The sequence below is a fragment of the Choloepus didactylus genome, chromosome 18, assembly GCF_015220235.1.
Source record: "Choloepus didactylus isolate mChoDid1 chromosome 18, mChoDid1.pri, whole genome shotgun sequence".
In the NCBI taxonomy this organism is placed as follows: Eukaryota; Metazoa; Chordata; class Mammalia; order Pilosa; family Megalonychidae; genus Choloepus; species Choloepus didactylus.
This window is the reverse complement of record NC_051324.1, coordinates 69,328,340-69,343,712: the sequence shown is the minus strand read 5'-3', so window position 1 is coordinate 69,343,712 and position 15,373 is coordinate 69,328,340. Positions and strand designations below refer to the sequence as shown.

General features: G+C 37.3%; 1 protein-coding gene across 1 annotated transcript in view; it reads right to left on the bottom strand.

The window, feature by feature from the left end:
* Positions 1–15,373, bottom strand: part of LOC119514823 (leucine-rich repeat-containing protein 37A3-like) — a 53,909-nt gene that overhangs the window by 28,453 nt on the left and 10,083 nt on the right. Inside the window, 3 exon segments of the mRNA XM_037810539.1 lie at positions 363–443; positions 1,797–1,877; positions 4,789–4,860. Of these exon segments, the coding sequence (XP_037666467.1) occupies positions 363–443; positions 1,797–1,877; positions 4,789–4,860 (234 nt within the window).

Here is a 15,373-nt window from a genome sequence, read left to right as displayed (position 1 = left end):
ACTTTGCATCTGAGCCAGAATCAAGCTTAAATTCAAAAGTGGAATTTCAAGGACATTCACACATCTGAGTATTATCATTGGGATTCCCATGACAATGCTAATTCGAGTGTTACTTGCTTGGTGACTTTTACTGCCCTTGCCAAAGGTCAGTACTAGGGAAAGCAAAGCATGTCATATATGAGTTAGATGAGTCTCTTGGCCTTTTTTGTACCTCAGTTTCCTCATTTAAAAGAAAAAGGAAACTTAAGACATATACTTTTCATAGTATTTGTACTGGGCTTATTTACACTCAGCTAATGGATTAACTATGTTTTTATGCATAAATAAACTTTTTACATGTATTCATCTTCTATTTCACTTACAACTTGTGTAAAAACTGCATTCCTTGCCAAGCCTGAAATGTTCCAAAGCTGAGTTCTGTGAGTAAATTGCAACCAAGATTTCTACAAAAAAAAAAAAAAAAAAGACACAAGCAAAAGAAAAATATATTGTTTCATGACATTCATCCTTTGACAGTGATTCTAATTTATATATGATGAAAGATAACCTCAATACTCCATCCATACACTGAGAAAATCTCACTGTGGAAGACATTTGCTATGATTTATACTTTCTGATTTATCCATATGCTGCATTAGGTACATAACTAAATGTTCAATAAATACTTGCATTAAGTGATCTTCATTTCTCTAGAAGAGGATTTCTCAACATTGGCATTATTGACATTTTGGGCTGGATAATTCTTTGTTGTGGGGGGCTCTGCTGTGCATTGTAGGATGTTTAGCAGTATCTCTGGCCTCTGCCCAATAGATGCCAGTAGCACACTCACAGGTGTGAAAACCAAAAATTTCTCCAGACATTGTCAAATGTCCCTTGGGTGCAAAATTGCCACGATGAGAACTTCTGCTCTAGAATGATTCATTCTGGTATGTGTAATAATTCTCATATCAATCATTGCTGGAGATGAAAAGGATTTGCTACCTAATTTTAGTAGTTTTCCTCTAGAAAAATTTTAATATTTCAAAACCAATAGCAAAGAGATTATAATAAAGTTTTATAACATTTCCAAAAATAATGAAGTTACATTTGTAACTTACATAAACAGCACAAAAGGTCATGGTTCAAATGTGCATCTTCCAATAGACTGTATTTTATTGCAGGATAAATCTCTAGGAAAAGGAAAAGGAAAATATTGCCTCAATATCTCATTAATAAGAACAAACGCTAGAGTTTTGAGTGATAATATGGAATCAGTAGCTTTTGTCTAAACTCCAAACCTTACCAATTGTTGCCTGAAACTTCTAGGGTCCCTAACCCTGTCCCCACCTCTCCTAGAGTCTTACCTTCTGGTCTTGATAGATCTTGATGGATCTTCTGTAGATCTTGATAGATCTTTCCTGAGAGCAGAAGAATTGATTAGATGACTTTTTGTGGTCTCATTAAATCTTAGATTATGAACTCAAAGTTTTTATCCCTTTTTGTAATTATAATTTCTAATATTAAAAAGAATATTTTCACATTTACACACCTCCCTGCTTTAGTTCTGGTTTTCTAAGCCAGTCCAATCCTAGAAGAAATTAGAGATACCCTTCTTCTACGTAATTTGAAAGGAAGTTACTCCTCTAATTAGTAGATAACTATGAACTAATTCAAAATTATACTTTCTCTTGCTGAAGATGAAAGGATTTGCTACCTAATTTTAGTAGTTTTCCTCTAGAAAAATTGTAATATTTCAAAACCAATAGCAAAGAGATTATAATTAAGTTTTATAACATTTCCAAAAATAATGTAGTTACATTTGTAAATTAAACTGCAAAAAAGGTAGTGGTTCAAATGTGCATCTTTCAATAGACTGTATTTTATTGCAGGATAAATCTCTAGGAAAAGGAAAAGGAAAATATTGCCTCAATATCTCATTAATAAGAATAAACGCTAGAGTTTTGAGTGATAATATGGAATCAGTAGTTTTTGTCTAAACTCCAAAGCCTACCAATTGTTGCCTGAAATTTCTAGGGTCCCTAACCCTGTCCCCACCTCTCCTAGAGTCTTACCTTCTGGTCTTGATAGATCTTGATGGATCTTCTGTAGATCTTGATAGATCTTTCCTGAGAGCAGAAGAATTGATTAGATGACCTTTTGTGGTCTCATTAAATCTTAGATTATGAACTCAAAGTTTTTATCCCTTTTTGTTAAGTATAATTTCTAATATTAAAAAGAATATTTTCACATTTACACACCTCCTTGCTTTAGTTCTGGTTTTCTAAGCCAGTCCAATCCTAGAAGAAATTAGAGATACCCTTCTTCTACGTAATTTGAAAGGAAGTTACTCCTCTAATTAGTAGATAACTATGAACTAATTCAAAATTATACTTTCTCTCACATTAATAGAAAGTCATTTTTGGTTTTATGTTGCCATGAATGCAACTTCTGCAGTTGTATGGTCATGAGACGATAAAAAACGAAATAGGACTGGGTGTTTATTTGAAAACACCTATTCTTGACTACTGTTGACCCTCTTATTTCCATTTACCCCAGCGTAATCCCTCACATTTCACCTGGTGGATGTAACAGTCTTCTGACTGGTGTCTCCACCTCTAGTCTCTCTTTCTAATCCATCCTGCTAGATTAACTCTCCAGAGTGGTTCTCAAAGACCAGCATCATCTGAGAACTTATTGAAGATGCAAATTCTTGGCCCTACTCTAGACCTACTAGATCAGTAACCATGGGGGTAGAGCCCAGAATCTTGAGAACTACATATCCCAGAGCACTGCTTTAATAACATGGTTGTCCATGATGGTTCCTCAGCTTGGCATTCAAAGACCTAGAAGATCTGGTTTAATCTCCTACTCTCTCTACTTGTACCATACAGGTACTCATAGCATTCCTCAAACACACATTCCACTTTCCTGTGTTTGTTTTGCAAGCTTAGAACATTCTTCCCAAGATGTCTGTCTGACGATACCCAATGGCCCATAGAGGCCCTGTTCAAAGGCTTTGTTATAAAAACAACATTCCTGATCCAACTGGAAGACTTTACTCCCTCCATGATCCAGAAAGAATTTATATACCTCTCAGTGCCCATCTCTTTTTCTTCTTTTTAATACAGTTATTTTTGCATTCCATTTCCTCTGAACATAAACTCCTTGAAAGCATGGACAAGGTTTTGCTTATTTGCATTGCCTACCATGTTTAAAACTGACACATGGACATAAAGCAAACTCAAATATTTATTAAATGAATGAATAGCTGAGGAGTGAGTAGGACAATGACTATTTTAAAAAGAAATGTAGTTTTATTACTTCAAGTCTCCCTCTTCTGCACCTGTGCAGCACTTTGTTCTCCATTAATGCCTGTTGAATTATGGTTTGAGGTCATGTGTTTGTTTCCCCTTGAGATCCTGCATTCCTAAAAGGGTCGGAACCCTGTCTCACTCATCTTTGATCTCCAATACTAGGGCACAGGGTGGCATATTTTTTTAACTTTTTTATTGGTTGGCATTTAAAAAAATGAATAATATATATGCTAATGTGAATAATTAATTAACACAGTATTTTAAAGTAGAAGCAATGAAGAATGTACTCCATTGAGCAGTTGTCTCATTTGCCCAGATGCCAGAGGTGCCCAAGAAGACAAACCCAAAAATGGTAGACTCCTAAGCCCTAGAAGGTTTGATAATTTAGAGGATAATTTTTAGCATACTGTGCAGTTCTTTATACCCACCTTCCCTTAAGCCTTCTAAATTTGTGAGAAGAATTCATTTGCTAAAGAGCATCATGAATTACTATAATAAGGATTAAAGACTCAACCCTGGACCACATAAAAATAAAAATTACACTTTTATAGCAAAATACTTGGTCTCTCCTTATCGCAATAGATATAAATATTATGCAGGGATTCCCTCCTTGGCAGTTGGTCTACAGAGATTTTTATTTTGTAATTGGCAGGTAGGAGCATTTCTGATGTGCTTACATGATGTAAATGTTTCTAGCCATACCACTTAACTGTCATTTTAAACATCTATTTATTATATGTGATAATGATTCCTGCATTGAAATATTTAACACCAGTCTGTTCTCTTGGTAGCTAAATATGTTCTTGATAATACAGTTTATGTAATTTACCTGCTTAAGTAAATATTTAATTTTAAATGTTGATTTAATTCAGATTAGATTATCAAAAAACTCGGGGTTAATGGCATTCAAATTAATGTAGGTGCTCTGTATTTTCTCGTCCCTTAAGCAAAAATCTGGGGTTAACTTTAGTTCCTTTCATTCTGCTAAATCAACTTTTCCATTTTCTGTAAAGGCCAGATGGTAAATATGTTAGGCTTTGCAGGCCACACACGGTCTCTGTCACATATTCTCCTTTGTTGCTTTCTTTACTTTTACAACCCTTTAAAAATGTAAAAACCATTCTTAGCCTATGGATTGTATAAAAACAGACTATGAGCCAGATTTGATCTGTGGTGTAGACTAAACATAAACAGATGTTATATAGACACTTATAAATCAAGATTCATATGGGTATCTATAAATACTCATACCTCATCACCACTTTCCATCTATAAATGAAGTTTGTTTCTATCTGTATCTTGTCTATATAATTAAAATTGAAAATGCAAAGGAGGTATTTAATGTTAGAAATGGGCTAAGACCCTACAGACTTACAGAATTGCAGGATTTATTGCTGGAAAACTTTTAGAGGTTATCTAATTCAAATGCCTTATTCATTATACAGATAATACAACTAAAAACTCAGAAACCAATATGATTACCTAATTGACTTACAAATATTGGAGGGATAGCAGGCCTTCAAATGAATCCTTATGTAATTTGCTCAAATAATTGTCACTGAGAATTCTGAAAAATGAAAAGGTTATTTCTGGATCAAAATGCAAACAAACTACAACAATTTGCTACACAGGACTAACTCCTATATATGGGGGAAACCTGGGTAATGCTGCATTCTGAATACTCTAATTCTTGTATAATTGAGGGATGTGATCTCTGCTCTGTTTTTATTCAAACCTTTCTTCTCCTGTCCTCCTTTGTGTCTACCTCCCTGCCTCTGCCTCTACCCATGACAAATACACACACTCCATCCACTCTTCCTACCAAATTGTATATTTAATGCCTCCTCCACATCACAAAGCCCCTCTTAGGACCCAACTCTGGGTGGCACCAAGATTGGCAGAACCACAATCTCCTCCTCTCTTTCCCCAAAATTCATTATAGAAGCCCAACGTGGACTATGTCAGGGCTGCAAGTGAAGCCATTTGACTTTTTTTTCCCATTAAAATTTTTTTGTGAGAACTAAAATGTGCATAGACTGCATATAACACAAATGTTGGGTTTAATAATTATAGTGCTCCTAATGTGTCCCTTTCCAATCCTAACCCTCTCTCTGACCCCTGGAGGTAATCACTATTCTGGCTATTAGCTTAATAATTTTCTTGCTTTTTAAATACAGTTTTACCTTTTATGTGTCAACCATAAACAACATGGTTTAGTTCTGCCTTTTGAACTTTACATAAATGGAATCATCTTATATGTATTATTTTCTAGCTCAGCAATATGCTCACTCAACATTATTTTGTAATGTTAAGTACATTAATTTGCAATGGAGCATATTATTTTCATTCAACAGTATGTTTTTAAAATTCATTATGTTGTTGCATGTACCTGTGGTTGGCTTATTTCGTTGCCTTAGTGCTGCATGTCCAATGAGGTCACCATGAGACACCTGTGGATAGTAAGCACTTAGTGTGATTGAAGAACAGAACTTTAATTTGATTAATTCTAATTATTTTAAAATTTAAATTTAAAAACTGATAATGCAGTTATTGGAAAACTTTTAAGTATTTTTAGAACAACTTGAGTATGCAAATGCTATTTTCTTCAACTGTAAATTTTATGAAATATAAATATAGGACAATATATGAAATAAACATGATCAGTACTTCTGATGAAAATTTTACAACTAAATTGACATTTCAAAGACTTGGTATGAAACAAACAATATAAACTCTATCACTAATAATTTTTATATTGATTACATATAGTAAGGATAATATTATGGATATATTGCAGACTTAATATAAAAATGTAGAATATCTCATTAATAATGTTTATATTGATTACATGTTGAAATAATAATATTTTGGATATAAGGATTAAATAAAATATATTAACATTTACCTCACCAGTTTCATTTTACTTTGAATTTTTAAGTGGCTACTAGAAAATTTAAGATTACACATGTGAACTCACATTATATTTCTACTGGACAGTGCTGTTTTATAATAGTCCATTGTATGACTACACCACAGTTTACTCAGTTTTTCTAGGTTTTGGTTATTGTAAACAATGCTGCTATGAACATTCTTGTACTTGTATTCTAGTACACATCTATCGCAATTTCTTTAGGATATAATAGGGGTACAACGTTTTCTTAAGAAGCTGTGCTACTTCAAGTTGGCAGACTGAGAACATCCCAAGTGTCTACCCCAACAAACTCCATCTTATTGCTAAGAATGACAGAAAAGATAAAATTAAAAAATCCACAACCCCAGCTCAAGGTGTGGGAGTAGCTGCACAAATGCTCCCCTACCAGAAATGCCCTGGAGTTGGGATATTGCCTCCTATACCAGGTGGCAAAGGACACATCTTCCTCATTCTTAATGGAAATCCAGCTGGATACAAGCCCCAGCAGCTCATCTCCCCTTATGTCTAGAGCTGGAAAACAGACTCTAAACTACAAAGATGAACTACACTCAGGAATGACCAAGCAATGTGGGAGAGCCTATTCCATTAACAGCAGCTAACACAGTCAAACAAACATAAGAGCTGATAATAGCCAAGGGATTAGAGTTAACAGAGACAGCACAAGTGAACTTTAGAATAAGCGTAATTAATATCCTCAGAGAAATGTAAGTAGATATTGCACACATTAAAAATAATCAACTGAAGATTATACAAATAAGCAGCGTTATTGAAACAAAAATCTCACTATATGAACAGTAGAAAGGGCAGAAATTAGAAAACTGCAAGATCCAGCCAATGACTTCAGCTGAATGCAGCAGAAGGGAATAGGACTGGTCCTTAAATAAGCCTGATGCCTGGGTCTGCCGAGGAATGTGATGGCCTCTGCTTCACCCAGTATCAAAGCAAAGGCTAGGGATAGGCTGGGGGAGTTTCTTGAGCCTGACAAACAGGAAACCATACAGCCAATATCTCCAAAACAGTGAGGTGAGGGAGTGGTCGACAGCTAGGAGTATACAAGAAACCCTGTAAGATGTTAAAGTGTCTCTTGCCCTTTCCTTGCTGGTAGTACCATTAAAATGTGTAAAGGATCTGAGAACATGCTATGCTGCTTTGTGAAACTATTTCCATCAAGTTCCGTATCCTTTAATATTTGAAACATTCGCTTCCCTTTACCATGTCTGTTGGCAATATATTTATCTTAATTTCACCTCAATTCTTTTCTCATAGTTTATGATAATTGAAATATTACTACCTGGAAACTATGCCACTGAAATCAAGGGCATTCTTGTATAAGATGATTCAGATCATCCAGCATATGGTTATATACATTTTTAAAAATTCTTCAGTGTACTTACAATATTGTGCTACCATCACACAGTATTATGCTATCTATTTCTGGATCTAAATAGTCAATCCTGCTGAACATTCTGAAGTCCTTCAGCATCAAGTGACTGATTTCTACCCTGTTTCTATCTCCTGGTAGCCTGTGTTATCAGCTTTTAACTCTCAAAGTTTGCTCACTAATGTTAGTTCATATTAGTGAGACTATACAGTATTTGTCCTTTTGTTTCTGGCTAACTTCACTCAACATAATGTCCTCAAGGTTCATCCATGTTATTATATGTTCCATGTCTCTGTTCTGTCTTACAGCTGCATAATATTCCATCATGTATATGTACCACAGCTTGTTTATCCACTTGTCCATTGATGGACATTTGGGCTGCTTCCATCTCTTGGCAGTTGTGAATAATGCCACTATAAACATTGGTTTACAGATGTCTGTTTGTGTCTTAACTTTCAGTTCCTTTGTGTATATACCTAGCAGTGGAATAGCTGGGTCATATGGCAGATCTATACTCAGCTTCCTGAGAAACCTCCACACTGTCTTCCAGAGTGGTTGCAGCATTCTACATTCACACCAGCAATGAGTAAGTGTCCCTCTTTCTTCACATCCTCTCCAGCACTTGTACTTTTCTGTTTTTTGTATAATGGCCATTCTGGTAGGTGTGAGATGATATCTCATTGTGGTTTTGATTTGCATTTCCCTAATAGCCAGTGAAGTTGAGCATTTTTTCATGTTTTCGAGCCATTTGTATTTCCTCTTCGAAAAGTGTCTTCCGTGTCTTTTGCCCATTTTTAAATTGGGTTGTTTGTCTTTCTATTGTTGAGTTGCAGGATTGCTTCATATATTCGGGATTTAAAACCCTTATCTGATATGCAGTTTCCAAATATTGTCCCCCATTGTGTAGGCTACCTTTTTACTTTTTTAACAAAGTCCTCTGATGTACAAGAGTGTTGGATTTTGAGGAGATCCCATTTGTCTATTTGTTCTTTGGCTGCTCATGCTTTGGGTATAAGGTCTAGGAAACCACCGCCTATCACAAGATCTTTAAGATATTGCCCTACATTTTCTTCTAAGCATCTTAGCATCTTAACATTTACATTTAGGTCTTTGATTCACTTGGAGTTAATTTTTGTATAAGGTGTGAGGTAGGAATCCTCTTTCATTCTTTTGGAAATGGATAGCCAGTTCTCCAAACACCTTTTATTGAAAAGGCTGCTCTGTCCCAGTTGCCTTGGCTTGACTACCTTATCAAAGGTCAATTGTTCGTAGATGCCAGAGTTTATTTCTGAACACTCAATTCGATTCCATTGGTTGGTTTCTCTGTCCTTATGCCAGTACCATGCTGTTTCTGAGGACTGTAGCTTTGTAACATGCTTCAAAGTCAGGTAGTGTGAGACCTCCCACTTCATACCTCTTTCACAAGATATTCTTGGCTATTCAGGGCACCTTGCCCTTCCAAATAAATTTGGTTGTTGGTTTTTCTATTTCTGCAAAGTAAGTTGTTGGGATTTTAGTTGGTATTGCATTGAATCTATAAATCAGTTTAGATAGACCTGACATCTTAATTATCTTTAGTCTTCCAATCCATGAACATGGTATGTTCTTCCATTTTTTTAGGTCCTGTTCGATTTCTTTTAGCATTTTCTTGTAGTTTTCTTTGCACAGGTCTTTTGTGGCCTTTGTTAAGTTTATTTCTAAATATTTGATTCTTTTGGTTGCTCCTGTAAATGGAATTTTTTTTAAATTTCTTCCTCTTGTTGCACATTACTTATGTATAAGAACACTACATATTTTAGCGTGTTGATCTTGTAGCATGCCACTTTGCTGTATTCATTGATTAGCTTTAATAGCTTTGCTGTAGATTTTTCTGGATTTTCTACATACAGAATCGTCATCTGCAAACAGTGAAAGTTTTACTTCTTCCTCTCCAACTTGGATGCCTTTTATTTCATGTTCTTGCCTAATTATTCTAGCTAGAACTTCCAGCACAATGTTGAATAACAATGGTGACAGTGGGCATCCCTGTCTTGTTCCTGATCTTAGAAGGAAAGCTTTCAATCTCTCCCCATTGAGTACGATGTTAGTTGTGGGTTTTTCATAATTGCCTTTATCATATTGAGAAAGTTCCCTTCTATTCCTATCCTCTGAAGTGTTTTCATCATGAAAGGATGTTGAATTTTGTCAAATGCCTTTTGTGCATCAATCAAGATGATCATGCAGTTCTTTTGCTTTGATTGATTGATGTGGTGCATTATGTTAATTGATTTTCTTGTGTTGAACCAGCCTTGCATACCTGGGATAAACCCAACTTGGTCGTTGTGGGGAACCAAGCTTTTCATGTCACTTAGACCATGTCCGGGGTGGCGGTCTGGAATGCTGGGCCACAAGCCTGCATGGAATGCCGTGCAGGCACGCCTTGTAAAGATGTGTCTTGTGACTATGACAGCAGCGTTAACCATTAACCCGATTGTTCCTTCTTATCTGCAGCAGGATGTAAAGATAAATATCTGAGAGACCCTGAATGATTTTGATCACATAGCGTAGTCTTGCTTTGTGTAATAAACGAATAAATAACTGGAGCACAGGTGCATCAGCACCCACTTGGCATACGATGCTGTGGGTCCCCTGCTCCCTTAAATCTTAACTTTGTGTCTGTGTTTCATTTCAGCATCGCCCTGTCAGCAACAGGTCGTGGTGTATAATTCTTTTAATATGCTGCTGGATTCTATTTGCGAGTATTTTGTTGAGGATTTTTGCATCTATATTCATTAGACATTGGACTATAATTTTCTTTTTTTTTTTTTTGTAGTATCTTTGTCTGATTTTGGTATTAGGGTGATGTTGGCTTCATAGAATGAGTTGGGTAGCTTTCCCTCCTCTTCAAAATTTTTGAAGAGTTTGAGCAGGATTTGTATTAATTCTTTCTTGAATGCTTGGTAGAATTTACGTGTGAAACCATCTGGTCCTGGGCTTTTCTTTTTTGGGAGCTTTTTGATGACTTACTCAAGCTCTTTGCTTGTGATTGGTTTGTGGAGGTCATCTATTTCTTCTTGGGTCAGTGTTGGTTGTTTATGCTTTCCTAGGAAGTTGTCCATTTCGTGTAAGTTGTCCAGTTTATTAGCATATAGTTGCTCATAGTATCTTCTCATTATCTCCTTTATTTCTGCAGGGTCAGTAGTTATGTTTCCTTTCCTGTTTCTGATTCCATTTATTTGCATCCACTCTCTTCCTTTTGGTTAGCCTAGTTAGGGGTTCATCAATTTTGTTGATTTTCTCGAAGAACCAGCTTCTGGTTTTGTTGATTCTCTCTATTGTTTTCCTGTTCTCAGTTTCATTTATTTCTGCTCTAATCTTTGTTATTTCGCTCCTTTTGTTTGCTTTGGGGTTTATTTGCTGTTCTTTCTCTAGTTCCTCCAGGCGAACAGTTAATTCCTCAATTTTTGCTCTCTCTTCCCTTTTCATATAGGCATTCAGGGCAATAAATTTCCCTCTCAGCACTGCCTTTGCTGCATCCCATAAGTTTTGATATGTTGTGTTTTCATTGTCATTTGCCTCAAGGTAATTACTAATTTCTCTTGTAATTGCTTCCTTTACCCACTGGTTTTCTAAGAGTGTGTTGTTTAGTCTCCATATATTTGTGAACTTCACAATCTTCTGCATGTTATTATTTCCAACTTCATTCCATCATGATCTGACATAGTGTTTTTTATAATATCAATATTTTTAAATTTGTTGAGACTTGCTTTGTGACCCAGCATGTGGTCTATCCTAGAGAATATTCCATGAGCACTTGAGAAAAATGTGTATCCTGCTGTTGTGGGGTGTAGTGTTCTATGTCTGTCTGTCAAGTCTAGTTCATTTATCATACAATTCAACATCTCCATTTCTTTGTTGATCCTCTGTCTAGATGTTCTATCCATTGATGACAGTGGTGTATTGAAGTCTCCAACTATTATTGTGGAGTTATCTACTTTTCCTTTCAGTGTTGTCAGTGTTTGCCTCATGAATTTTGGGACACTCTGGCTTGGTGCATAAATATTTATGATTGTTACGCTTTCTTGATGAAGTGACCCTTTTATTAATATATAGTGTCTTTCTTTGTCTCTTTTAATTGTTTTACTTTTGAAGTCTACTTTGTCTGATATTAATATAGCTACTCCCACTTTTTTTCTGGTTGCTGTTTGCATGAAATATCTTTTTCCAATCTTTCACTTTCAGCCTATTTTTGTCCTTGTGTCTAAGGAGAGTTTCTTGTAGACAGCGTATAGATGGGTCCTGTTTTTTAAACCATTCTGCCAATCTGTGTCTTTTTTTGGGGGAGTTTAATCCATTTACATTTAGTGTTATTACTGTAAGGGCAGTAGTTTCTTCTATCATTTTGTCTTTTGGATTTGATATGTCATGTCTTTTTTCCTCTCTTTTTACCCTCCCTGATATTCTTCATTTCTACACTCTTCTCCAAATCTCTTTCTCCTGTCTTTTCCTATCAGCCTGTAGCACTCTGTTTAGTATTTCTTGTAGTGCCGGTCTCATATTCACGAACTCTCTCAGTGTCTGTTTGTCTGGAAATATATTAGTCTCTCCCTTATTTCTGAAGGACAGGTTTGCTGGATATAGAATTCTTGGTTGGCAGTTCTTCTCTTTCAGTATCTTAAATATATCATACCCCTGTCTTCTCGCCTCCAGGGTTCTGTGGAGAAATCTATACATAGTCTTATCGAGCTTCCCTTGTATGTGATGGATTGCTTTTCTCTTGCTGCTTTCAGAATTCTCCCTTTGTCTTTGCCATTGGGCAATCTGATCAGTGTCTTGGAGTAGGTCTGTTGGGGTCTATTCTGTTTGGGGTGTGCTGTACTTCTTGAATCTCTAATTTTCTGTCTTCCATAAGAGTTGGGAAATTTTCAGTGATTATTTCTTCTATTATTCTTTCTGCCCCTATTCCCCTCTCGTCTCCATCTTTGACATCCATAACACGTATATTTGTGTGTTTTGTGTTGTCACTCAGCTCCCTAAGACCCTGCTCATATTTTTCCATTCTTTTCACCATTTGTTCTTTGGTGTATGTGAATTCAGATGTCTGGTCTTCCAATTCACTAACCCTGTCTTCTGCCTTTTTAAATCTGTTGTATCCCTCCATTGTCTTTATCTCCTCCATTATGCCCTTCATTCCCATAAGTTCTGCCACTTGCTTTTTCAAGTCTATGAATTCTTCCTTATGATCATCCAGTGTCCTCCTTATATCCTTCATCTCTTTTGCTATCTTTTCCCTCAATTTATTGTGTTTTGAATTGATGTAGCTTTGTTTGAACATCTACAATTAGTCTTCCTTCAGTTCACTGAATTGATTTAGCAATAATTGCTTCAACTCCTGTGTCTCAGTTGAACTAATAGTTTGTTCCTTTGACTGGTCCATATTTTCTTGTTTCCTAGTATGGCTCATTATCTTAAGCTGTCTAGGCATCTTTCTTGATTAGTTTATTCTGGAGCTGGTTTTCACTCTTATACCTAAGGTTTTCTTGTTGGTTGACTTTGTTCTCTAGCCTTTGGTGTTCAATTCAGCCTATTCTGGACCTTTAACTTAGATTCTGTTTAGTTGATCAGAGTTTTTCACCTCTTGTTTTTCTGTTTCTTGCCCTGCCTCTATGTAACCTTCCTGTGTGATGGTCTCCTCAGATATGGTCAACCCCAGTCAGGTTTTCCCAGTCCAGAAAGGCCCAGGTCTGAGGAGAAGAGTATGGAGTTTCCTTGAGAATGAGGCCCTCCTATGAGTCCCTTAGAGTCTATGCTTCTCCTATGCTGTCCAGCAGGTGGCGCTTGTCAGCCCACAGTTACCCCACCAATGTAAGGAGGTGTGGAGCCTTTAGTTCTCCTGGTGACCCTGACCCTGCCGGGGGTGTGGCTGACTGAAGCTGGTTTCTGAATTCCAGCCCCTGGGGTCTGAGTTCCCAGAAGGATGGCTGCCACTGGAACTTGGCCATGCCCCCCTTTCCTTGGGAAGTTATGGTGTTCAGGGAATTTTCTCCATCACTAGACTTATTGCTTTGCCTCTCAGAGCTATCTTAGCTCTGCTCTTGCCTGACCCGAAATTGCAAGTCTTTGAGGCTTTCTATAATGGGCTTATTAGAATAATTGTTTTAGAAAAAGATAAAAAGATAAAAAATAAAAAATAAAATAAAATAAAAATAAAAAAAAAGAAGGGCCATGTATGAACTATTTACAGTCCTTGCAGATCTAATGGGCTATTGAAATCCTAAGAGACAAGGAGTTGAAGGCCATTGAGGAACAATCAAAAAAGCAGAGAAACAGGCTCTTCAGACAAGGGTCCTCAGCCTCTGTATTTGCATATGCGCCTGATTCTGTTTGAGCCCTGCCCTTCTCCATATTATGTTTTCCCGAATTCCAAAAAGTCTCTGTTTTTATTTTTAGTGGGTCTTTTTTTGCTGTTTTTGCTAGCCCCATCTCCTTTCTGCTGGGCTGACTGCTCCCAGATTCTCTGGTGTCTGGTCTCAGTCGATCCATGTTTCAATTTTTTGATCAGCAATCTGAGTTTTCAATCAGAGCTGCAACTGTAGTTCTCTCTCCTGGTTCCCAGCACCGAGGGCCCCTCCTCCCACAGGACTGTGCCTGGCAGGGAGGGGTGCAGGTTCCCTGGCCACAAGAACTTACAGATTTCACTGATCTCAGCTGTTCCACGTGTTTGTGAGTGTTGTATGAAGTATGCCCAAAGTCAAATTGCTCTGCGGTGTCTGGTCCTCACAGTTCCTCACTTTCTACCAACTGCCCTGGAGGAGTAACTAAAACCCACACCTCACCACTCCACCATCTTGCCCCACCTGATCCTCCTCTAACTTTTTAATTTGTTCCTTTGAGTTTTAATTTGTTCCTTTAATTTGTTTCCTGTTTCTTAGTATGACTTGTAGTTTTTTGCCTATGTCTTGCCATTTGATTTTCTTGATGTGTTTACTCTGATGGTTTGTTTCTGTCTCTTGCTTAAGGTTTCATTGTTGTCTGGCTTTGTGTTAAGGCTCTTCTTTGACATTTAGCTCAACATATTCTAGGTATTTAGAATTGCCTGTGTTTAACTGATCAAAACAGGGCCAAAAACCCACAAAGGGGGAGCAGAAGAGTTCCAAAGGCCCTGGAGAGAAGGTCAGGAAAGATGCCCAAAATTCCCCATTCTCCTGCTTTCACCTACCCTAAGGTGTGCTTCTTGGCCTGCTGAGCAGATGGAGCTCTTTGGCAAACCTTTCCCCACAGCCTTAAGGGGGAAGTATATTTTTCAACCTCCACCAGGCAGCGTTGAAACAATGGCTATGGGCATCTCTGTTCTAGGCAGGCTAGAACTGTGATTCAGAGCTTGAACCCAGCAGTCCAACCTCACCAATCAGAAGCCGTGCTCAGCACTCGGCCATGTCCCACCCCTTTCCCAGGGAGGAAGACCTTCATGCCCCCTCTGTCCAGGGTGGGAAGCCAGTCACAGACCATATCCGAGACAAGCCTTCAGGGTGGGGGGTGGGCACCAGCCACTGCTGCAGGGCCAATTCACTCATAATATTTGCTGCAGCTTCTCAGTCTCCCTGACCCGTAACAAATGTGGACTACTGAATACAAGCTATAGGCACAGATAAATGTTGTAGAGGATGTGGAGAAATAGGAACACTTCTTCACTGTTGGTGGGAATGTGGAATGGAACAGCCTTTGTTTAAGACAGTTTGGTGGTTCCTCAGGAAGGTAAGTATAAAACTGCCATATGATCTGGCAATC